Below are 23,161 nucleotides of genomic sequence, written 5' to 3' on the forward strand. Positions count from 1 at the left end.
TCAATCACCATTTTGTACAAATCCTCATTACCCAAGACCCTGAACAGATGTCATGACATTATCAAAGTCTGCATGCTGGAGAGCACCTCAAGTTGTGTAAAACCTCTCCAGAGTATTTTCACTATGGCTTTTACAACTGTTACTCCAGGTTATGTCACTCAGATGGGCCAGAAACGCAGGTTTTGTTTGGGTTTTTGCTGCTTTCACTGCAGGTCAACACTGAATGGGTTTGTGCACCTCATGATCCTTCTCCACTGAGGTCTGCAGACCCCAAAAACTGCCATGGCACTCAGAGAATTTGCGTTTTTGCACAAAAAAATGGGGTCCCCAGGGAATGGTCCCAACCCCAAGGCTGCCAGAGCTCCAGGAATGTTTGGACAAGGCTCCCAGGGATGCTCAGGGTGGGATTTCTGGGGTGTTTGTACTCAAGGATCTTTGTGGATCCCTCCCAGCCCAGGACATTTGGTGACTCTAAGGTGGCTTTTAGGAGCTCTGGCAGGTGGGGAAGCTCAGGAGAGGTTCAGACATGACATCCACAGCCCCCAGCACAGGGAAAAAAAATCAACTCCCCCCATTCCTCACAGGAAATCCAAAGGGAACTCCACAAACCCAAGCAAGGGGACAAAGGAACAGCTGCTCTGGGCAGGGGCAGAAACCACCAGGCTGCACCACAAAAACTGCTGTGGGGCCATGGACTGGGACAAAGCTGCCCAGCACAGACACGACACCTCCTCACCACACCTGGGTGCTTAAAACCCCTGTCCCAAAACTGACCAGGATCCCAACACCTCCTCACCACACCTGGGTATCTCAAACCCCTGTCCTAAAGCTGACCAGCACCCCAACACCTCCTCACCACATCTAGGTGCTTAAAACCCCTGTCCCAAAGCTGACCATGACCCCAACACCTCCTCACCACATCTGGAAGAACTGGGTGCTTAAAACCTCTGTCCCAAAGCTGACCAGGACCCCAACACCTCCTCACCACATCTGGAAGAACTGGGTGCTTAAAACCTCTGTCCCAAAGCTGACCATGACCCCAACACCTCCTCACCACATCTGGAAGAACTGGGTGCTTAAAACCTCTGTCCCAAAGCTGACCAGGACCCCAACACCTCCTTTCCACACCTGGAGGAACTGGGTACTTAAAACCTCTGTCCCAAAGCTGACCAGGACCCCAACACCTCCTCTCCACACCTGGAGGAACTGGGTGTCTCAAACCCCTGTCCCAAAGCTGCCCAAGAGCCTGACATGAACAAACCCCTGGAGAAAGGCAGCGACACGAGGGGCTCCAACCTGTCCTTCCAGGGGTGTATAAATATTAAACTCGCTGCTAGCGTGGCTCCCAAGGCTGAGGGAACAATGCCTTTCCCAAAGCTCTCTGATTAGAGATTCAAACAGACATTTCTTGGTGCTGCTGGGGCCCAGCTGGGGGGGACAGGCGGCCGTGGAGTCAGCGCAAAGGAATTTCCACCTCCGGATCGCTCGGTGTTTCACCACTTCCCCGTGCTCCAGGTGGAAACAACCCTCAGTGAGACTGTAAACACATTCCCCAGCCAGCACAGGTAACCAGGTATTTAACAGGCAAGTCAATTAAGCATTAAGCTATTAAAAACTTTGGTGTTTAGGGTCTTTTTTCTTGTTTTCTGTTAATAAAATGGTGAATTGTCTGAAAAAGAGGGGAAAACACCATTCAGGATAAATTTTGCTGTTCCTTTGGGACTCTCTGCTGCTGGGTGGGTTTTGATAGCAACATCCTGGGTGAGCTGAACTGGGTGCTCACACACGGTTGGGTTGGGTAAGAGGAACACAGTTCATAAGGACAAATTCTGAACCACACACACCAACATTAAGATGCTGCACGTGTGCTGTCCGGGCACCACATGGGTTTGGGACTGATTTATTGTGAATATAGGTGATTTTTGTAGGGTGAAAGAACAAGCCCTGTGTTATTGGGGTCAGTGGAGGCAACCTGGGCCACCGTGGGTGTCCGGCGTCCAGCGGCCGAGCCGGCCAAACTCTCCTCACACCACCAGCTCCTCTGCCCTGGCTCACACAAACTCTATTTTGATTACAGACAAGGCAATTAAGAGGCTCCAGATCCAAGGGAGTCCAGGACACAAAACAACTGCGGCAGGAGAACCGCCCTCAACCTCAGCCAATGCATTTGCTGCCTGAGCAGGGGAGGCATCCAAGCCAACCGCCCGCTATCTGCACAAGGCAAACAGCCTTAACCCTGCCAGCTCCCCAGGCAGCCCCAGCCTCCCACCACCCCCCTAAACATCACCAGCCTCATCAATTTAATGCCATTTACTGCAGCTCAAGGGCTGCGTGGCTTTTGTGGTGTTTAATTGGCGCGGGGTGTTTGTAACTGGAGGGGAAGGCAGGAGGGAGCGCGGCGTTGCCACGGCTGAAAATGGCTTTTTTTGGCTGAAAATGGCTTTTTTTGGCTAAAAATGGCTTTTTTTTGGCTGAAAATGGCTTGTTTTGGCCGTGCCACGGCTGCCCTGGTGTCATGTTGGATGATGGGCGCAGGCACAGAACCCAAAGGCAGAGCCCCACAGAAACAGGATCTGCACGTCCCCGTGGCTTTTCTTCCCTTCTTACTGTAAATGGCTGCGAGATGTGACATATAAATTTATCCCTACACACACAGAGTCCTGCCTGAGTTAGGGCTGCAGAGGGAACTGTAATTTCATTTCCTAACGGTACAGTCCTGGCAATGACCTCCGCAGCAATGGGTTCTTGTGGTTCTAAACAAAAACAAAACCAACAAGGAAAGGGAAAAAAAAAAATAAAAAGGAAACCCAAGGACTAATCACCCCCGGCAGTAACTCCTCAGTGTGTTGCAAGCATGTGATCTTAATTTAGTACTACAGAGCCTGGGCTTGCTTCCTGCTGCAAGTGCTGCTATGGAAATCCATATGGGTCTTACTCCTTAGAAAATCATGTATGAAATCCTCTTGTACTTACACAGTGTTTTTAATTCGATAGCTTTTACTCTTTCACTCATTCTTTTCCAGTCAAGAAGACCCCTAATTCAGGCAGTTGTTAAGTGCCATTTGTCCTATAAACGTAATTTTTATCCCTAAACCTATTTTTAATTTTTTCACTCACGATCATCTACTTTCTTGCGAGCATTTATTTGATGTGAACACAAAACTGACACCACATCTTCAGGCAAAATATTGTATTTCATTCTGTACAGCAGAAGAGATGACTTGCAATTTAGACCAAGACCAGAATCTTTAACATTAATTTGGGGCATTTCCCTGGTAAAGCTTTGATTGTAATTTTACTCACAACAATAGAAAAAAGACAACATCTAATCCCAGTGCATGAATGTATCAAAAAGCTGAAAACAGCTATTAAATTAAGCAAAACTCTGTCTGGTGAAGACTAAGTAAAAAATAAATCTAAAACCCACAGTGGAGTGGGTAGACAGAGGATTGCTGCAAGCAATCCAGTGTACTGCAAACCCCACTGCATTGTGGATTATTCCTTCAATTATTTCTTCATGTCACAGAGGCCAAAGAGGCAGAAACCTAAACCCCAAACCTCACCAGCAGCAGAAACGTGCCTGGGAGGGACAGGGCTGGAGAGCTCCAGTGGACTGTAAAAAGCACAAGGACTTTAGATCGCCTTGGTGACAAACAACAGCAGCTCCCCCAGCCCTTCCTGAGCCTACAAAATCAGTGGAGTAACAAGAAGAACACAAAAAATAGGAAGCCAACACGGTGAAAGCAAAATCCTGCTGGCAACGCCCGGCACTGGTCAAGCAAAATTCAGGAAATAATCGGGAGATGCTCAAGCAAATTTGATGTCACTTCTTCCCAGAGCTCAGCTGCTCTAACAACACTCACTCATCCCTCCCTTTTCCCCAAGACAAGCAAGGAACAACCCTTCCAAAAGGCATTGACTCAAGGGCTGCAGTTCTCAGCACCAGCTCGGGAAGGAGCAAGTGCCAAATAAATCCCAGATTTTACAATCAGCACTAAAATAAAGTGTTATTTATAAAATAAGATATTACAGTACATAATGCCATGACCCCTCTGAACTGTGAGCTGGGAACGTTAGGAGGTCTGTATTTACACAGGAACAGATAAAATTAACTGCAGGTGCCTCCCTTCCCATGGACAGTGACTTCCAAAAACAACACACTTACTACAACGTCAAGGAAACTCTTCCCATTGACATTTCTCAGGACAACATTACACCTCTTATCTCAACTATCAGTAAGGACAAGGGAAAAAAAAACTGTTTCTCCTCCCAAGCCTTCCACAAATTACGTGCTCAACTGGAGCTACACGGAATGTCTCAGATATTCCAACCAGCCACCTCCAGACAGGAACAGATGAAATCCACGGGGATGCTGGACCTGTGAGGGTCAGTGAGGGCACCTGAGACAGTAGTTCATGTTGGGACTCAGGTGTTTATTATTTCTTATCAGTAAAACAGTCTCACTACTGTGAGTTCTGCAGCTTTTCATTAGAAGGCACAAAATGGCCAACAATCTCTTGGTACAAGGCCTTTCAAGACTAAACTATCCAATTAAGGATTGACAGCTGGATAATTTTCCCTTTTAACCCAATAACTGATCCCACAGAGCTGCAATGCAGAATTTCTGCCCAATTACAAAATGCTACCCAAGAAGAAGGAAGAAGAAGCATGAAGAAGAAACCCAGGACAAACCCTGTGCCCTCCATCTTGCTCCCATCCACAGCACACTAAAAATCCCCAAACCCTCAATTTCTCACCCAGTGACACACCCACACTGCTCTCTAGAATCTATTTCACACTTTTGTGGATTCCAATCTGTCTTGCAGTCTAGGAAACTTTCTCCATGAATGAGGGTCACAGTCAGTGCTCCCCTGGGGGTCAGGGCACCCCAGAGCAGAGACAGAAATATTCCCTGTGCTGCCCTGGGTTTCCACAGATCAGCAAATGTGAGTTTAGACCAGATAAAAGAGTTTGGAGTCTTGTGCCACCTTGTCCTGCCATGATAGTGGAAGAAGTTGTTGAATGGAGATACAGGAAAGGTTGAGCTCAGTTGTTTACAGAAGAAAGGGGCAGATAACAGGAGAACTCTCCAGAAACAGCCTCCTCTGTGCCAACCTTCTGCTGTTTAAACTGAGGAGTAATTCATTATCTTCTGCACTCCACCTGCTGCTGGGGCATTTCTCTGGAAATACAAATTTACTGCTAGGTGAGTTACGAGAAGCAATATGGGAAACGTGGGAAGAGGAGCTTGCACAAATGTAAACACACACATTTTGGTTATATAATATATAAAATATATGTAAGTCATCTCAATATGGTGAAACCTGGAGGAGTCATCAACCTCAATGGACCCACAATGTCTTTGGTCACTCGTTCTTCATCTTCTCAGGAGTGACAACCTTTGCAAATGAGCTGAGGCACAGGGCAGGGCCCAGGTGTGCCAAGTCCTGTGCAAATTCACATTTTTATGGATGGAGTCTGACAGCCCAGTATCATCTCTTATTTTTGGGGGACACCAATATCATCTCTTATTTTTGGGGATAGGACTTCTTGGGCTGCAAACCTCAGCTATGGAAGGCCCCCATCTTCTTCCACTGAACCCTCAGGACAGACTCCCATTTTCATGGATTTTTTTAGACCTTTCTGTTTCTCTCCCTTGAAGGTTTCCACTCCTGCTCTCCTCTGTCACCCCAACTATTTATACAGAGAACTGGAAGTTTCCCACCCAAGTATTTCTAAGATTGCCCAGACAGAACAAAGATCAAAGAAACCTTTTCCTTTTGTGCATTTTAAGCATTGATGTTCACACCATGGCTGCAAACCCCTCCTGAACTGGACTTACAGAGAAAAGCACCTCCCACTGAAAAAAAAATGAATTAATAAAGAAATTAAAACTCAAGACTAGGTCTGTTTTCATTCTCCTGGCACCTTTCAATTGAGCTGATTCTCCATGCAGGTACAAACAACTTGCAGAAATCAAGCAAAGCTGCTGGCAATTGAGCCCCAAGTACCAAAACACAGAGTTTGATTTGAAAACACAGCAGCAACTGTTAAAGGTGGGACAAGTGTCACAAAGTGCACACCAGGAGAGCGACCAGAAGCTGTAAATACTTTACCCAGTGTCTACAACAGTGCTGTTGTGCCATTCTCTGGCAAGCAGGTCAAGCCTGCTCCTTGTACTTTGTGTTCAAAATTACATGGGAGCTTAGTGTGAGGGATCAGAAATAACCACCCACCTCTGCTCAGCAGCTGGGGTTTTTTTAATATGCCAGCCCCAAAACTGACACCACATCTTGAGGGAAAATATTGCATTTCATTCTGTACAGCAGAAGAGATGATTTGTAATTTAGACCAAGACCAGAATCTTTAACTTTAATTTGGCCATTTCCCTGGTAAAGCTTTGATTGTCATTTTACTCACAACAATAATGTGTTGGTTTGGTTTTTTTTTTTGTTGTTGTTGTTATGGTTTGTTAAATTTCAATCTTTATTACAACCCAAGGATTTGTTGTTATCATCCAACGGTTGATGCCACCTGGGAGCCTCATGAAAGCTTCCTGTTAATATTTAACTATTTATTACCCTCCAATGTACAGCATCTTGTAAACATCCCTGTTCACTTCAACCTGCTCCTGCCAAACCTGCTCACTCCCTGCAACCCCAAATCACAGCAAAGTGGTCCAGACACATCCTAAAAATAAGTGATGGCCCTTGTGGGTCCCTTCCAGCTCAGGATATTCCATGATTCGATGATTCTAGGAGCTGATATGAAACAGAGACAAATGGAGACACACACAAGGACTTGGTGATGGTTTAAGAGCAAGGTCCATCTGATTTTTCCAAACCCAGGTTATTACTTTTACCTACAAAGCCCGTCCTGAAAATGAGGAGTAATGATAGGATCAGGGCACGAGGCAAAACATCCAAGCTCTGCTTTCTGCAGAGATAAGGGAGGGACAAGATTCCTTTCCTCAAGGCCAGGGGGAAGGATGTTGTAGTAAACAAGGCATGAAAGAACGACAGCTATGCTGCCACGTGGGGATGAGGAAAGATGGAATTTTAGATACGTTATATAAACGTAATCCCAGCACAGAAAACAACAAATCTACACCAAAACAGAGGCAGAGTTTCCAGCAAAAATGGAGCTGTCCATAACTGAGAAAGGCAATGGAATGGGAGGAAGTATAAGATTAACCACAAGGAGATTATGCTGATAACTAATGATCTACACAGAAATGTCAGGCAGAGGTTAAGATTTTAATCTGGGCAGAATTCATGGCGCAGTCATGAATTGTAAACATCGATACTGAAACCAAATTTGTGTTTGTGGGTGAGGAGACTGAAAACAAAGAGAGAGGGAAAAGGAAGGGGATCACTCCAGATCCTCCTTTCTTGCTCCAGATCCCCTTTCCTGCCTCACCTCCCAGAGAGGATGAGCAGAGAGAGAAAAGCAAAGCATCACCTGAAGGTGTGCAAAGAAAGGTGGATTTTCCTGGGAAGCAGAGTTAACTGGCTCTACCAAACAGATTTTTTTTTTCAGGGTGCATGAACTGTTCAGTGCACAGTCACTGCCCAAACCCAGGCTCACCAGGAGCACTGACACATCCATCCTCCACTGATTCCTCCTGTGCCTCCATACACTTCACAGGTGTCACTTCATCTTCCCCTGAGCCTACAGTCATTTTTTCCAAAGCACTGTTTGAACTGTGGAAAGGAGAAAGGATGCAGCATCTTGTTAGCCAGTATCAAATCCATCAATTCTGTATAAAATTGTCTCAACTCCTCCAGTTGTGGCCTCCTCACTCAGCTCCTGCCCATTCCTCTGCACACCCTCCCCTGTTTGCCCAAAGCTCTACACACTCTTGCCACAGTTTATTTCGAGGCATAAGAATTTCCTTAGCAGGACTGAAATAGATCCTGTTTGCCTGCAGAGCCAAGCAATGTGCAATGTATTTTTATTTACTACTCGCCCTCGTCATCCTTGGCATACCAGCAATGCCCATTTTCAAGTAATTCACTGTATACAAGTGTGGCACTGCACAAATTCTCCAGCTTGGCTCTTCCCAGATATCCACTGGCTTAGCAGCTTCTCCTTACAAACACACTCATCCCTGGAGTTTTTGTGACTGTGCCACATCCCTCTGCTGCTCTAACCCAGATGCCAAATGAGAAATGATAAAAATGACCAAAAGTCACACAAACACAACCCTGAGGAAAACCAAACGACTGGAGATGAGTACAAAAACCATTAACTCCATTGCACAAGCCACCCTTGGAGGCCATTAATCTATCTCTCCTTGTAAATTACGCAAGAGAAAGTTGTAATGTGAAGGCATTTAATGCCAAACTAGTTGTGCCATCTCAACAAGGCCAACAACAGGGGAACTGAATCATCCAAAGTTACACTGAGCTCGGGAGATCTTGGATTCTCAATCCTCCTTCTACAACAGTTGATGGCTCCAAGTGTCAATGGTGAAAATTGTGAAAATTCTGCTTTATTTCACACACTGGGAAGCTCTTCAAATAAAACTGACTGTCACTGAGGTCACAGGGAAGTGCAGGAGTAGTGAAAATCCCATTATCCATGCTGGGCCAGTGGGAGGAACAGGATCTGCTGATATCCCCCACCCCTGCAGGCGTGTGCCACTGGTGCTAAAAACCTTCACTTTATCAGCACAGGACTCAGATATGGTCTAATCACCAGCTGCCATCAGCATTGTCCACTGCAGAGCAATTAGGATTATTCAGAGCTCTCTAATTGATGCCACAGCCACACACCTGCAGATCCCTCAAGGGGTAGTTACTGGGGAAATCACCTTACAATGGAGAGAGCCCTCTGGGGAAAAAAATGACACGAATCAGCATTACCAAGCAAGAAAAAGAGATGGGACTCTCCCCTACAAGTAACCTGAAGCCATATCAGTTTCTCCAGGGACAAAGAGGCTTTTTCTTCACCAAACTCCAGCGGTTTCAAGTCTCAGCTGGGAGCTGCAATCAATCTGCCAATGGAAGGGAGCCCAAGGAGTTTTGGAGATGCCACCCAGTCCAAGCCCACCTCAACCACTCCACCTAAGACATTTCTGTTGGTTGTTTGTCTAAATCTACACTAAAGTTAAATTTTGCCTCCAATCCCTTCCTGCATCATCTGGCTGAAGTTTATGAGGTCACAAAGCGAGGCACAGAACCTGTCAGTGGCAGGAGGAGATTGGCAGCACCCCAGTGCACATCCAGCACTCAGCCCTCTGCAGAACACCCAGAGCACCACAGAGGAAAACAAAACCCTTGGTTCCAGCTGGTTGCTGGGTCCTGCTCAGCCTCCTCAGCCAGAACAAGGCGTGGATCTGAACCAGAGCCACTCCAAATCAGGCTCTGGGTGGACAGACACACAGCAGAGAGAGTCACAGGCAAATCTGAGCGCTCAGAGACCCACAGTGCCTTTGAAAAACACAATCTGAAGTTCTTTTTGTTATCACAGATTAGAGCATGTGGAAAAACAACTCTTCCCTGGTGCTGATGAGCAAAGAGCATCACGAGGCTGCTCCTCCTTTGGCCGCCGGGGCCATGCAAAACACGGGGACGTTTTTCTTATCACACCCACCAAATTCACACACTGTACAGGCCCAAAGCAGAACATTTCATGTTTCCCAGAACAAAAACTGACACTCAATGCAGATACCCAGCTCCAATGGACTGGTTTTGTGGACTAGAAACTCGATATCCAAGCACTGAGAGAGCAGCCGAATGCTACACAAATTATTTAAGCAGCTCTGGAGATAAAGTTATTGGAGTGTGGAGGAGAAGCCTAAGGAAAATCTACACATGGCATTTATTTTGCTGATTTAATAATTGTAAAGATGCTGCTGAGGTGAGAAGTTTCATACAAAGACCAGTTTCTACATAAATTGCTTTATCCTTAAGTCTCCAGGTAAGGCTGTGTCCTGTGTGCTATGCTCCCCTTGCCAGAAACAGAGGGCTCAGATTCCCAGAGCCTAAACCCCACAGAACTGAATGAACAGAGAAATAGTTTATTGAGCTTTAAAGGCTTCCCTTCAAGTACTGTTTCAAAACAAAAGCCTTATTCCTTTAAGCCCTGTTAAGGCTCCACTGGGCGAGACTTTCAGACACTCAGACATCACACTGAGGAGCTCCATTTCCTCTCTGGCTTTTGGGAGCTTTTGAGGGGTACTTAGAGGGAGCTCTTGGACTCCTCCATCCCAAAGTGAAGCTGTGTAAACACATCAGCCTGACTTCAGAAAGATGACATTCAGAAAAGCCCAAAGACCAGAAAAACCCAGTCCTGTTCATTTCATTAAATCACTGCTCTATGTTTGCACTACCCAGAGAATATAATTGGATTGTCTTTGCAGAAAAGACAAGAAGAACATTTGTCTGATACTCAAATTTTAATGAATCCTTTCATTGCTCATGAAGTATTAAAATCCTTGCAGCGCCGTAACGCAACATGGATGTGCTTAATGAAGTTGAAAATGGAAACAGAAAAATGCTTTGTTATCCTGTGATGTCTGTGGAATCACACATGCCCCACTCCTGGGAAACCAACACACAGGGATAAGGCTTCCTGCACAATTCCTGAGATTTTCTAATCAAGCCCACTTTCAAGAGCAAACATTCTTTATGTACTTTATCAATCACAAAACGCTGCTGATATGACAGAGTTTGTCTGCAGCCTCTGTGTGAGGGGTTTCCCAGTGCCCAGGCAGTGCAAGAGCTGGAACTCGACTTTTTTCCTGCAGGTTGCTGAGTGAACTCTCAGTTCCTGCAGATATTTCAGAGCAAACAGCTCAGAACTGACATTGCTGCACTGGCAAGTTCAGCAGCTCTGCCACAGACCCCAAATAATCCATCCCTGCAACACCCAGTGTCACACTTGGGATCTTCACATCCACTGGGGAAAATCAGCCACAAACAGCCCCATTCTGTGTCATCAAAGTGCTGTGTGAGAACATCACATCCCAGCACCAGCTCCTCCCTCTCCACAGGGCAGTGTCTGCTCCTGCCCTGGCACCCCAGCTCATGGGGTTACAGCCTTGCTGTGCAATAATGCTGTGTGCTCTCAGCATAATCCAACTCCCACAGCTACAAAACCAGAGAAAAATATCAAAAATTGGGCTGGAAATTACAGCTGCACAACTCCAAACCTGCCTGCTGCCTTCCCTTCCTCACACCCTACAGTCCAACAGGCTTTGTTTTGATGAACACACTGGGACCAACCTCCTCCCTCCCTGCCCCAGACAATTCACATTTTAAAAGCCACTAAATGAGGAATTGTGCCCAGGGGTCAGAGCAGAGTGAGCTGAGAGGAGCAGCAAGGCAGGTGTTTGCTCTGACCTCTGACAAACCTGCTCCCTAAATTCCCTTAACTCTGACTTAAAATCATCAGCCTTGTGCTGGAACACAGCAGCACTGGTCCTGTGGCAGACCTAAGTGACCAGAGCTCCATGTGTGCGGCTCCAGAAGCTCCAAACTGCACTGAAAACTAAAATGACCTTGCAAGTTCTGCACTATTCATCAGACCAATATTGCTAAATATCTGACACCCCCTCAGGCCTATGAATGAGGCATAAATCCTGAGAGGGGTCACAATTCCTGACACTTCACCCATCCAGCACCTGCCAGGGCATCAGCAACTGCAGAGTGGGAGCTGAGCTCTGCAAAAGCTGAAACTGCCTGAGTTACAATTCCAGTGGAGCAGCAGCTCTTGGCATCCTTGGAAAAGGGCACCCCTGACCTGGTACACAGGATTAAAATCACATTTCTCTTTCTGGAGTGCACCAAAACCATGCAGACCCCCTGAGTTTTTTAGAAACATGCTGAAGAGAATTAATCCCAACTTTCTGCTGAATGCTATTCTAATTGGACTTTACTTCCAACCCTTTCATGGGATTTCCTTCAAAACATCATCTTCCTCAGAGCCTTCACCCCTCAAGGTGCCCAGGAGGCAGGGAAATAAACAAACACCATTTCAGATGAAGGAATTCCTACTGAGGGTACAGAAGCTCCTTAGTACAGAGCATCCAATTCCAGCTAGAAAACTCTCTGGACAAGAACAGCAGCTGAGCATCCTGCCCTGGTTTGTCAGTTTAAACCCAGATTCCCAAGGAATCCAGACTCTTCACACAAACCCATTCAAGCCCTCAGCCAGCACTGAAGCACTGCAGGAGCCAAAGTGAATTTTCTGTTTGTTTTACGTGTCACAAGGCAGAAGGAAAGCCAGGCCCACAACCTGCAGCGACGTCAGCCCGTGCCCCCCAGCACCCTCAGCCAAAAATCTGAGATAAAGACAAGGCAATGGCTGGGATCCACATCTCCCTGCTCACTTCTGCAATGCCAGACAAAAACTGGGCTCAGAGCAAGAGCTCGTCCCAAGCAGGCAATCCCCCCACAACTTCCCCTGACCCAACTTTCTTTTCTTTCCCACCTACCAACAACCTTAATTAAGCAGCATAAACATCCCAGCAAGTTCATTCACATCCCTCAATGGGAATTTGCAGACAATTATAGGATATAATTGGGAAGCCTAATCATTGAACTTGTACCCAACTATTGTTACAAGCTGAGAGGAGGGTGAGTGTTGCTTCCTCCAGGACACGGCTGGTTATTCCCCAGCTCTGTAATTAATCAAAATGTCCTGAAATCCTCAATCTTTCAGTTAGAAACAATCTTTGTGCTGGTCACACCTGTGGGGTTTTGACCTTTTTTTTTGTGTTTTGTTGGGATTTTTTTAAGTGCAGCAATTATTTACAGAGGCAATCCCTGTCAAATCCAATTCCTGACAGGAAAAGATGTTTCAGAGAGCTTTGCCAAGTGACATATTTCAGTTGGTCTGAATGCACTTCTTTGTACAGACCCAACAGTTCACAATCCCTTCACAGCCCTGAACAACAAAGATTTCCAGACCCTTCCCTGTAAAATCAGAGACTGTTGTCCCATCACACAGCTTACATTTATTCTGCTCATTTTGCCTAAATCCAGGAAGGGACATCTGAATTGCACACAATTTAGAATACTTTTACAATTAATTAAAAGATTAAAAATGCAGAATTTCATTGCCCTGCCTTAGTGAAGGAAGTGTAAAAGAAAGAAAACACACAGAATACACAAGCACCCTGAACATCAGCAGGATTTGCTCTGAATGAAACACATCTCCTCCTCCTCCTCCTCCCTGAGCAAACACATCACACCAGGTGAACCATTTCCTGCTCTCCCATTCATGCATTACCAACTAACTCTGTCACTCACTATTATTATTATTATTATTATTATTATTATTATTATTATTATTATTATTATTATTATTAAGATTCTCTGACTTTCCCCTTGCAGCATTTTCCAAAGAATGTGTCTGCCACATCTCCTGCTTTTTATCTAACAAGGGGTAGGGTAGTGCAGGTTCCATTGTTTAAGCAAAAAAGGTAACTTGGAACTGTTGCTGAAGGGGGAAAAGTTCTTCCTGGAGCACCCTTGGGACTCCCAAGGAGCCAATGCCAGGATCAGACAGAGATTTAAGAACACCTTGAGTATCCTCAGTGCTCAACCACTGCATGGAACTCCTCTCAGCCTCCTCAAGGGCCCAGACATCAAGCCCAGAAGTGTTTTTGGGAAAGGCTAAGGGTGAGAGAATTAAAATAGCAGCTTGAAGCAAACAAGGTGAAAACTTTCCCAGTTTTACCATATCAGCAGCAAAATATCTCATTCTCCTTTATAACTCCTCAAAAACTTTTGTTTTGACGAGATTTTTTGTACAGGAATTCAGATGTCTCTGAACTATGGGGAGGAATCCTCTGTATATTTACATTTCTAAAGATGACATGGGTCAGACAGCTCCTTCTGAAGTGCTGGTTGGGAACTGGGGCAGGAGCAGGAAATCTTCACTTCCCACCCCAAATTTAAGTCAAGGTGCGGCAGTGAAGAACCTGATGAAACATCAGCTCAGCTGCACACATGGGGATTTCTCAGCAAGTTGAGACCCTTTGTACTGAAATCCTACAGCCTTGCACCACCCAGCTCAGTGGGGAAAAGCTGCTCCAATTTTGTTTGGTGTTTCCAAAGGAGCACATCCTTAAACACTCATTTATAGGAGGGACTGTTTCCACCCCTTCTCCCCCAACTCTGATCTGTATCACAACCCCCAAGCACCATAAATCTCTTAACTACTCTTAATAAGCTGAAGTGAATTAGTTTAGGATGTCTCAGTGCTGGCAGAGTGTCACCACTGCCCCAGCTATGGGCCCTCAATAAAACTGGAGCTTGGCAGGGTCAGCACAGACACCCCAGGGAGATTATCCGGTGTCAGTTCCCATCTGGCATTTGTCAGAGCAAGGGAAAAGAAAAAAAGGCAACCCTTATCAGATCTCCAAATAAAAGGAGCACTTCCACTTCATGTAGTAGCAACTGGAAAAATTTCCTTTGTGTTTGAAGCTTTAAAAATATCTTTGCCCTTGGGGTTGGCTGAGTCTGCTCAGTGCTTCGAGACCCCTTTCCCATACAAAGGTAATAAAACCAAGCTCATGGTTACAGAAATTCCCAGCACATAAAAAATTACAGGAAGCTGTTGCTAAGTAATATTTCTACCTAAGTAAACATCACAAAGCGTTTCCCACACACACCTCTGAACTTTGTTATTCAAACCTGCCTTGAAGAAGTTCAGAGTTGCAGAATTTCTGCTGGCACTGGTCTGGCTCAGAGTGCTCAGTGCTGTTTCACAGCAGTTGAAAGACGTTTCAGGCTGAGCAGTGTTTTTCTCAGGGCTTTGTTGTGCTGCTTGTACTTGGGAACAAAGCAATTCCTCAGTTCCTTACCTGTCCCTTATCTGTCCCAGAATTTTCCCCAGATAAATCACAGGGAAATTAAAGAGAGATCCTGTTGCATCCCTTTGTCTCTAGACCTGTTTCCCAACATGACAGATAAAAAAAAATAAATAATAGAATATCCTGATTTGGAAAGGAACCACAAGGATCATCGAGTCCAGCTCCTGGCTCTGCACAGAACAACCCCAAAAATCCCACTCCAAACCAGGAAAAACATGATTATTTTCACACAGAACCTTTCTTTAGCAGCTCTTTGCATGTCAATTATTCCACACTGTCATCCTTTCCATCTGCTGCTTTACGTCCTCTTCAATGGACACAAACTGTTTAATCTACTTTCCACAAAGTCAGTATTTTGCCACAAATTCTAAATTGCACTAATGGAGAAACAACTTTTGTTTTTATAATAAAAAAATGAGATAATAGAAGGAAAAAAAAGGAGCCTACTGACAAACCTGAAATGGCTCACACTGATAATAACTCAAATTTCCTGGTAGCAAGAAGCCCCAAGCTGAAGCAGATAACAGATTCCTACAAAGGATGAACAAGAGAACTTGAATTCTATCTTACCTTCTAATGAATGAAGCCTGGAGTTCACAGAATTATAGAATTAATCTCAGGATGGTTTGGTTGGAAGGGCCCTTAAAGCCCATCCAGTGCCACCCCTGCCATGGCAGGGACACCTCCCACTGTCCCAGGCTGCTCCCAGCCCTGTCCAGCCTGGCCTTGGGCACTGCCAGGGATCCAGGGGCAGCCACAGCTGCTCTGGGCACCCTGTGCCAGGGCCTGCCCACCCTCTGAGTAGAGAATTTCTCCCTTACATCTGCCCTAAATATTTCCTCTTCTAGTTTACAACCATTCCCCCTTTTCCTATCACTACTTGGCCCTGTAAAAACTATTTCAGATATCCATCCTTACATCCCAGGAATGTGGCCCTTCAGAGTTCACCAAGGGACTGTCTGATATTGCAGTTCATTTTGTTGGTAACTTTCATTTGGCCATTCCACTTTTCCTTCCTATTGCCTTCCTCCACTTCCACATGACCAATAAAAGGCAATAAAAGGCTGAACCAGCCTTTATAATTAGACTGTCAAAACCATCAGCCTGCTCCAAGTTCTGTATGGACACACAGCAGCCTGACTGCAGGGAGAATTGGCAGGAAATCCTATTTCAGAGAGAATTGTTCCTTCCACAAGAAGAGTGACAGACATATAGAAAAAAAAAAAAGACGTGGAAAAAATGTGAAATATGAAAATCATGTTTGGCAGATGCAGAGTGAGGTCTAGGACGTGGCATTTCCAGCATTTTTGTTGTCTGCATTCTTCAGCAAAGACACTCTCTGCAGTGCAGGACCAAGAAGTACATTCTGATGGCAATAAAATAACTGTGTTTGTGAAAAAAAAAACCCTGTTAAAAATGTCAGCAAAGAGGTACAAAACCCCCAGAACAGGAACAGCACTTGGCTGCCATAAACAGCATCAGGCTAGACCCAAATTCCAAACAGACTACACATTTCCCTCCCTGCCTACCCAAAATATAACATGAGTTGGCCTTAACTGAACTGACTTGGTTTTCACACCAACATGAGTGATTTAGGAGAGAAAAAAAAAAAAAAGAAAATTCTGAGGAAGCAAATCCCAAAAGATCTCAATCCATGGTGCATCCACCTACACATCCCTGCACTCAGACACAGAATCCTCAGTACTGCCACTGGTTTTTCCAAGGGTGCAGCTGCCCACAAATGATTTCAGTTCCTCCCCACTGGTTTCATCCCCAACCTTTGCTCCAATGTCTGTAAGATGATCCTTTACTTTGTTGTCCTGAACACTGTTATCACCAACTGAAAAAAAAAAAAAAAAAAAAATCCAGGCTGGAATTGTAGCTCCAGGGATGATTCAGAGGCTTGGATGTGTGCCTTGGAGATAATTCCATGCTAGAACTGAAAAGTTAGTTTTGGAGTCAACTGGGATATTTGCACTGATTAAATAAAGGAATAATTAAATAAAGGAGGGATAATGTGGAGCAACCACAGAGAGCTGGCAGGGGAAGGGCAGGGAATGGTGTGGGAGAGATGGGGGACACCAGGACCCCCCTCCAGCCCCAACTTTACCACTTCCCACACACACACAAGACCTTTCAGAGAATCCCAGAGTCCTCAGGGCTGGAAAAGCCCTTTAAGATCAAATCCAACCTCAGCACCAGCATCCCTGACCCCTGTCCCCAAGTGCCACATCCTCACTGCCTTTGAGCTCCTCCAGGGATGGGGACTCCAACACCTTTTCCATGAAGAAGTTTTTCCCAATTTTCCATTTAAATCTCCCCTGGAGCAACTTGAGGCCATTTCCTCTCATCCTGTGCCTTGCCCCCCACCTGAGCAATCCCCACCTGGCTGACTCCTCCTGTCAGGGAGTTCATTTTCCAGCCTTCCCACAGGTGCTCTCCCAAATTTCTTGCCCATTTCCTAATATTTTCCAGCGAGACTCCAAGCCCAGCAAGCTGGAAAAGCCGGTCAGCTTGGGACTTGTCTCTGTCAATTGACACCCACTCTGTAAAATCAAAACAATCAATATTTACATATCCTTGAAGGGTTTTTCCCAGTCCCAGGGCAGCAGTTTAGACAGCAACAACTTCCCATCCAGATATGCAAAAAAATTTTAAAAAACAAAAAACAAAAAACAGAACCAGGAGATTCTACACCAAGTTTCATTAAACAAACCAGGGGTACAAATAACCTGGGTTAAAAACTCCACACAAAACCAAACTTCCCTCTGAAAATGATACCGAAATTGCTGCATTTCATTCTGGTTAGAAAATGAAGAGAAAAAATTATAGAGAATACACTTAAATTCAGAGAGCCAGGAGATTTCAGCTTGGCATTAGGGGCTGAAGATTCCCAAATAAGCTGTGAAACACAGAGGGAAAGATTTCATGGCATTAATACCCTGGGTACTGGGTATTGTAGGAAATTTAGGACTTTTGAACAACTAATATGATCAATTAGAAGCTGTTTATTGTTTCTATTATAGTTTAATAGATTTTGTAAACTATTAAGTACACACTTTTTGATGGGTGTTTTTGTTTTGTTCACTTGTTTTTGTTTGTATTTTTTGGAGTATTTGATTGGTTATAGTTTAGATATTTTACATATATATTTTAGATATTTTATTTTTCTGCTCAGTAGTTTTTGTGGTCTTGGTATTCAGTTTCTCAGCTTCTTCTTTCTTAATTCAGCACAATTTTTGTTCTAATAGCTCTGACAACAAACTCAGAAGCAGCCTGGCTGGTGCACACTACGCACCCTTGCAAATACATTGCAACAACTGGGAGCTGCTGTGAGGCTCTTCAGGCTAAGGAAAGCCAAAATACAATTCACACAAGCTTTTAATAATCTTGACAAAACAATTACACATGCTAAGGATACATTAGGGCTGGCAGGAGAACAGAGAGGCAGCGACTGCACCGGCAGGTTGGCTAAATAAATGTCACTTAATCTCCACCACTGGCGTGTGCTCAGAGTCTAAAGGCTACTCACAAACAGACAAAAAAGGGCTAAAAATCCTCTCAGGCTGTCAAAACAACTGCAGAAACACAGGGGCAGGTGTCACAAGGCACGGGATCACACAGATCCCAGCCTGTGCCACCAAAAAACTAAAGTCCAAATCCCGGCGTTCAAACAAAGATAAGCCTGGCTTGTTAAGTGGTTTGGGAAGTGCATTCCAGTCACTGCCCAAATATTCAGGAGCATGGTTTCCCTGCTGTTCCTTCTGCAAGGGACACACAAAACCAGAGCATCTGTGTGCAGTGCCTTTTGAAACTATTTTCTGATTAAAATCTCAATTTCTGGGTCAAACAGACTGAGCTGAGGCAGGTACTGGACAGGTGCCCTCCAACAAACTCTTGCATCAGAGGCTCAGGAGTTCAGATTTCTGTCCCAATGGTAAAATATTAGCATTAAAATATTACATTTTTCTAAGTTTCATTGAAATAGACAGCTTTTTAGAGGAGAGAAAACCATCCATTCCAGTCTGCTCCAAAACAGCCCAAGAAAATTCACAGGAATTTTGGGGCATTATGTTGTAGGCACTAAAAAAGTGCCAATTAGACCTTTACCCTTATGAAACAGCAGAAAACACAGCACATGAAATGCATGAGAAACCAGGTTTCAGTGCTGATGTAACTGCATACCTGAAAGTTTATAAATAAAATGCTTTACAATCTTATTTTTCATTTTAAAAAAGGAACACACGTACACACTTGCATCTTCTTGCTCATACCCTGTTATTCTGGCCACAAAAAATAACCACTTTCTTTAAAAGGAAGCTGGACAATTTTGGGGTGAGGAGTAGCAGAGGGGAAACCACATTAATTGCATTAGTTTGTGCATACTGGTAGGAATTCCTCCTCAAATTTGGCACTTAGCACTCAGAGCTGCCCTTTAAAGCTTGGCAAGAATTTCTCTCCAGCCCACAAGTTTCCTAATTTCATCTCAGGACACACTGGTTCGTTTGGATGCACGACCTCCAGAAAGGCAGACAACCCTAAATGTGTCACTCTCACCTCAATTCACTTTGCTCCCTGTCAAGTCAGATTTAACATAAATCAAAGCCAATATATAATTAAAGCTAAGCTTAAGGTCAGTTCCAAGTTTGGAAAAAAACAAATCTGTATGAAATTAAAAGCAACTCCAATACATTTGAGGACTGGGGTGGCAACAGCAGTGAGCTTTTTGAACACAGCTCTTTTGCCCTGACCCAAAGCCCCAGGCTCAAAGCTCTGTTATTTCACCCTCCACCCCATCCAGGTCCTCTCTCTTCTCCTTTTCCCTTCCCCTTCAGGTCTGACTTGGCTTCCAGCTTCTTCTCTGTGCAAATACTGCTCAACCCATCCACAGATCTTCCACCTTTCTATGGCAGGAAGGTTTTGGTGGAGATGGAATTGCACCTTTGCAGAATGGGGTTTATTCAACTGAGACTTTTCCTCGCTGTTGTGCTTCCACTTGCTGCAGCCTCTCAGTCAGTCTGGACTGTCATTCCCTCCCCAAACCCCAGTAAAGACACTCAGAGTACCAAGTGTTATCCAAGACACTCACAGTCCATTAAAATGGTGAGCTCTGGGCAGCTCCTGACTCTGCAGGAGAACCACACACAGAATTCTGGATGCCTTACAGACACAGGTGGAAGAACTGCTCAAACCCACCCCAAAGGTTTTCTCTTCCTCTTCTAAGGTCAATTTTCAGGCCTGCTTTTAGGAATCTGTACTTACAGGTAGCAATCAGCAGGCACCTGTCAGGCCTCCAAGAACCCCAGAGTGGTTTTGGTGGGAAGGGACCCCAAAGCCCACCCAGTGCCACCCCTGCCATGGCAGGGACACCTCCCACTGTCCCAGGCTGCTCCCAGCCCTGTCCAGCCTGGCTTGGGGCACTGCCAGGGATCCAGGGGCAGCCACAGCTGCTCTGGGCACCCTGTGCTAGGGCCTCACAGGTCCTGACAGGTCAAAATTTGACAGCAAAGCCCCAGCTGAGACCCCTCCCCGTGCCCTCACCTCTCTGGCAGCGATCGTGCGTCCAGCAGCGCTCAATGAAAATCCCATTTATCACCGTTGGGGGACAGCTGCTCTTCCCTTTCACAGTGCCTGGACACACATCTCCACACTCTTCTTTGTCATCCTTGTTGGCCACGATGTAATTGTCTTCCACAGAATCCAAAATCCTGGACCAGTCGATGGTGGACAGGTAGCAGAGCTCGTTGTTCTTCTCAATGCGCACGGCGCCCCGGGTGATGTTCATCAGGTTGTAGAGGCCAATTTCCTTCAGGTGAACCATCTCAAAGATCACCAGGGCGTAGTTGAAGAACAGGTGAGTGCCTCTGATCACAGTGAGGTTGGGGAAGAGGCCCTTCAGGCTCTCCAGGCCGTAGACACGGAACAGCAGCAGGTAGTCCGTGATCATGGTCAGCTTGGGGAAGCTGAGCTCGCGGAAATCTTCGGGTTTGGTTTTGAACATCAGCAGGATCTGCAAGTGGCCCTCGATCACGGTGCAGTTCTCCAGCATGTTCAGCCTGGTCAGGTTGTTTCTGATGTCCATGCTCCTGCAAACTGGGAGGCAAAGGAGAATTTATTTATTTAACAGAAGGTTAATTGTTGGAGTTTTCCAAACTCTCAGTTTTGTCCAACCGCTGGGGACTTGTGGCCCTCTCAGCAAGGCAGGCTTCAAGAGTTAAGAAATACACTGTGGGGAACATTCCCTGGTATAAGGTTACAAAACCAGAGGATTTCATCATTTTTTCTGCCATCTTGAGTGCCTGCCTGTTGCCTCTATCACGACTGCAGTGGTAACAGCAGCGCTGGGACATCACAAAGGGAAGAGATGTCTGGGCTGTTTTCTTCAGGTAGCTGCCAGCAACACACCTACCTGATCTCAGATTGTGCAATTAATGCCAGGGGATTAGAGGGAGTCATTTAGAATGGTTGCAGGGAGGGGAAGATAGGAAAGAATAATGGCCAGAGATGGTAGTGCTTGGGAAGAGAGCAGAAAAACCTGGAAATGCACAGGAGCACAGCCCACGCTCCTGCCCAGACTCTGCTGACAGGAGTAATTTACTACATTAGTAATTTTTGCCCTGAGCATTCTTTTCAGATGAGGTGTTGGGGCTTTTTTTGTGATTATTTTCTCAAGGGTGCAAATCTCTCTCTCTCTTGACTATCTGGGCAGTTTATTTCATAGAACCAGTAACCAAAGTGAACAAATGCATGAAGCATAAATTAGAAGGTAAACTGAATAATAGGAATCCAGGCACCAGCAAAAGGAAGAAGTTTGAATAGGGAAATATTTTTTCAACTCTAAGCACAGGTAAGAAATCAAGAAGGAAATGTGCAGCTCCACACCTCTACAGCACAACAAAACAACCCTTTTGAAACCAACTTCATAGAAACATCAACATAATGCTCAAATACAGGTGAATTCTTCCTGATTTTTTCCTTTTTGAAGACTGCATCCACTCAAAGGATTCTCTCTTTTGCCTACAGCCAGGCCAGCATCTTCCCTCCCTTCTTAAGAACAAAAAACACAGGCTCTTTCCTCTTTTTGTCACTATATGTAAAGTTCACCAGCTATAAAACCACATCACAGCTCCAAGGGATCACCCAGCCTTACAAAACTGATGTGGACACAAACATTTCACAGTAAGGATTGTCTGATTCCTCATGGTTTAACACAGGGGTTAAAACCAAATTCTATGCAAATATCTTAATAATTATTCAAAAATTTGCTCCACTGACTGCAAGAAAAAAACAACTGGCAATACTAATATGGGATTTGAAGCAATGCTATTGCCCAATGGGATTTTTTTGGCACTATATCCAAGTCATTTCATAAATTGCTTTCTGGAAGAAAAAAGCCAACGCACACGGTGCCTCAAGGATTAAGGATGTACTTGGAAAAAGTGGGAAAAGGAACCTGATGACCAGCCAGCAACAATTCTCTGCCCCAAACTGTACTGCTGCACATCCCAACCTGGGATAAAAAAACTGGGAGAGCAAGAGATTCAGCTGAAATGCTCTGGATATTTATATGTAATAAATAACATTGGTATTTCCACAGAAGCAAGGGCATGGCAGGTCAGGTCAGTGAAAGGAGAAGTACCAGAGGGACACGTAAGAAACTGAAAGACTGAACTCAACTGAAGTCACCAGTGCAGCTAAAATTATCAGATAAATTCAAAATGCAACATCTTGGTTCTTATTTATTCTTTTTTCATTATTGAGGGGTGCACAGCAGCGTTGGGGTGGTACCCACCACCAGCTGCTGCCCCACAGGATAATGCACTGCCTGCTGGAATGGACAGCTGACCTTAAGGAAAAGGAAAGGTCAAAAAATACAGACTGGGAATTACTTGTGAGAGTCAGAGCTGCAGGCTATTGCTGAGGCTGAAGGGATGCATGAGTGCCCTGAGCACAACTGCCTGTGTCTTTCATCATTTTGGGCAGAATGAGGTGAGTCACAGGGGCTGGACATGAGCCCTGCACCTGCAGTGCCCCTGCCCAGCTCCCAGCCAGGGCACCTTGAGCAGGGCTGGGAGGATCTGCAGGGAGGGATGGCCAGGAAAAGCCAAGCCTCACTGCATGGCTTTTAAAACCAACTTTATAGAAGCATCAACCAGACCATAATGTTCAAATCCAGGTGGATTCTTCCTGAATTTTTCCTTTTTGAAGACTGCATCCACTCAAAGGATTCTCTCCTTTGTCTACAGCTGGGCCAGTGTCTTCCCTCCCCACTTAAGAACAAAAGTGTGGCTGTTTTTTCAGCCTGTGGAAATCTTCCTTTTGTGCAGGAGCAGA

At 45.2% G+C, this 23,161-nt stretch overlaps 1 protein-coding gene across 1 annotated transcript in view; it reads right to left on the reverse strand.

The window, feature by feature from the left end:
• Window positions 1-23,161, reverse strand: part of INSR (insulin receptor) — a 60,123-nt gene that overhangs the window by 30,651 nt on the left and 6,311 nt on the right. The window contains 1 exon segment of the mRNA XM_084221351.1: window positions 20,369-20,920. Coding sequence (XP_084077477.1) covers window positions 20,369-20,920 — 552 coding nt within the window.

The sequence above is a fragment of the Fringilla coelebs genome (genome assembly GCF_963513975.1).
Source record: "Fringilla coelebs genome assembly, chromosome: 24".
In the NCBI taxonomy this organism is placed as follows: Eukaryota; Metazoa; Chordata; class Aves; order Passeriformes; family Fringillidae; genus Fringilla; species Fringilla coelebs.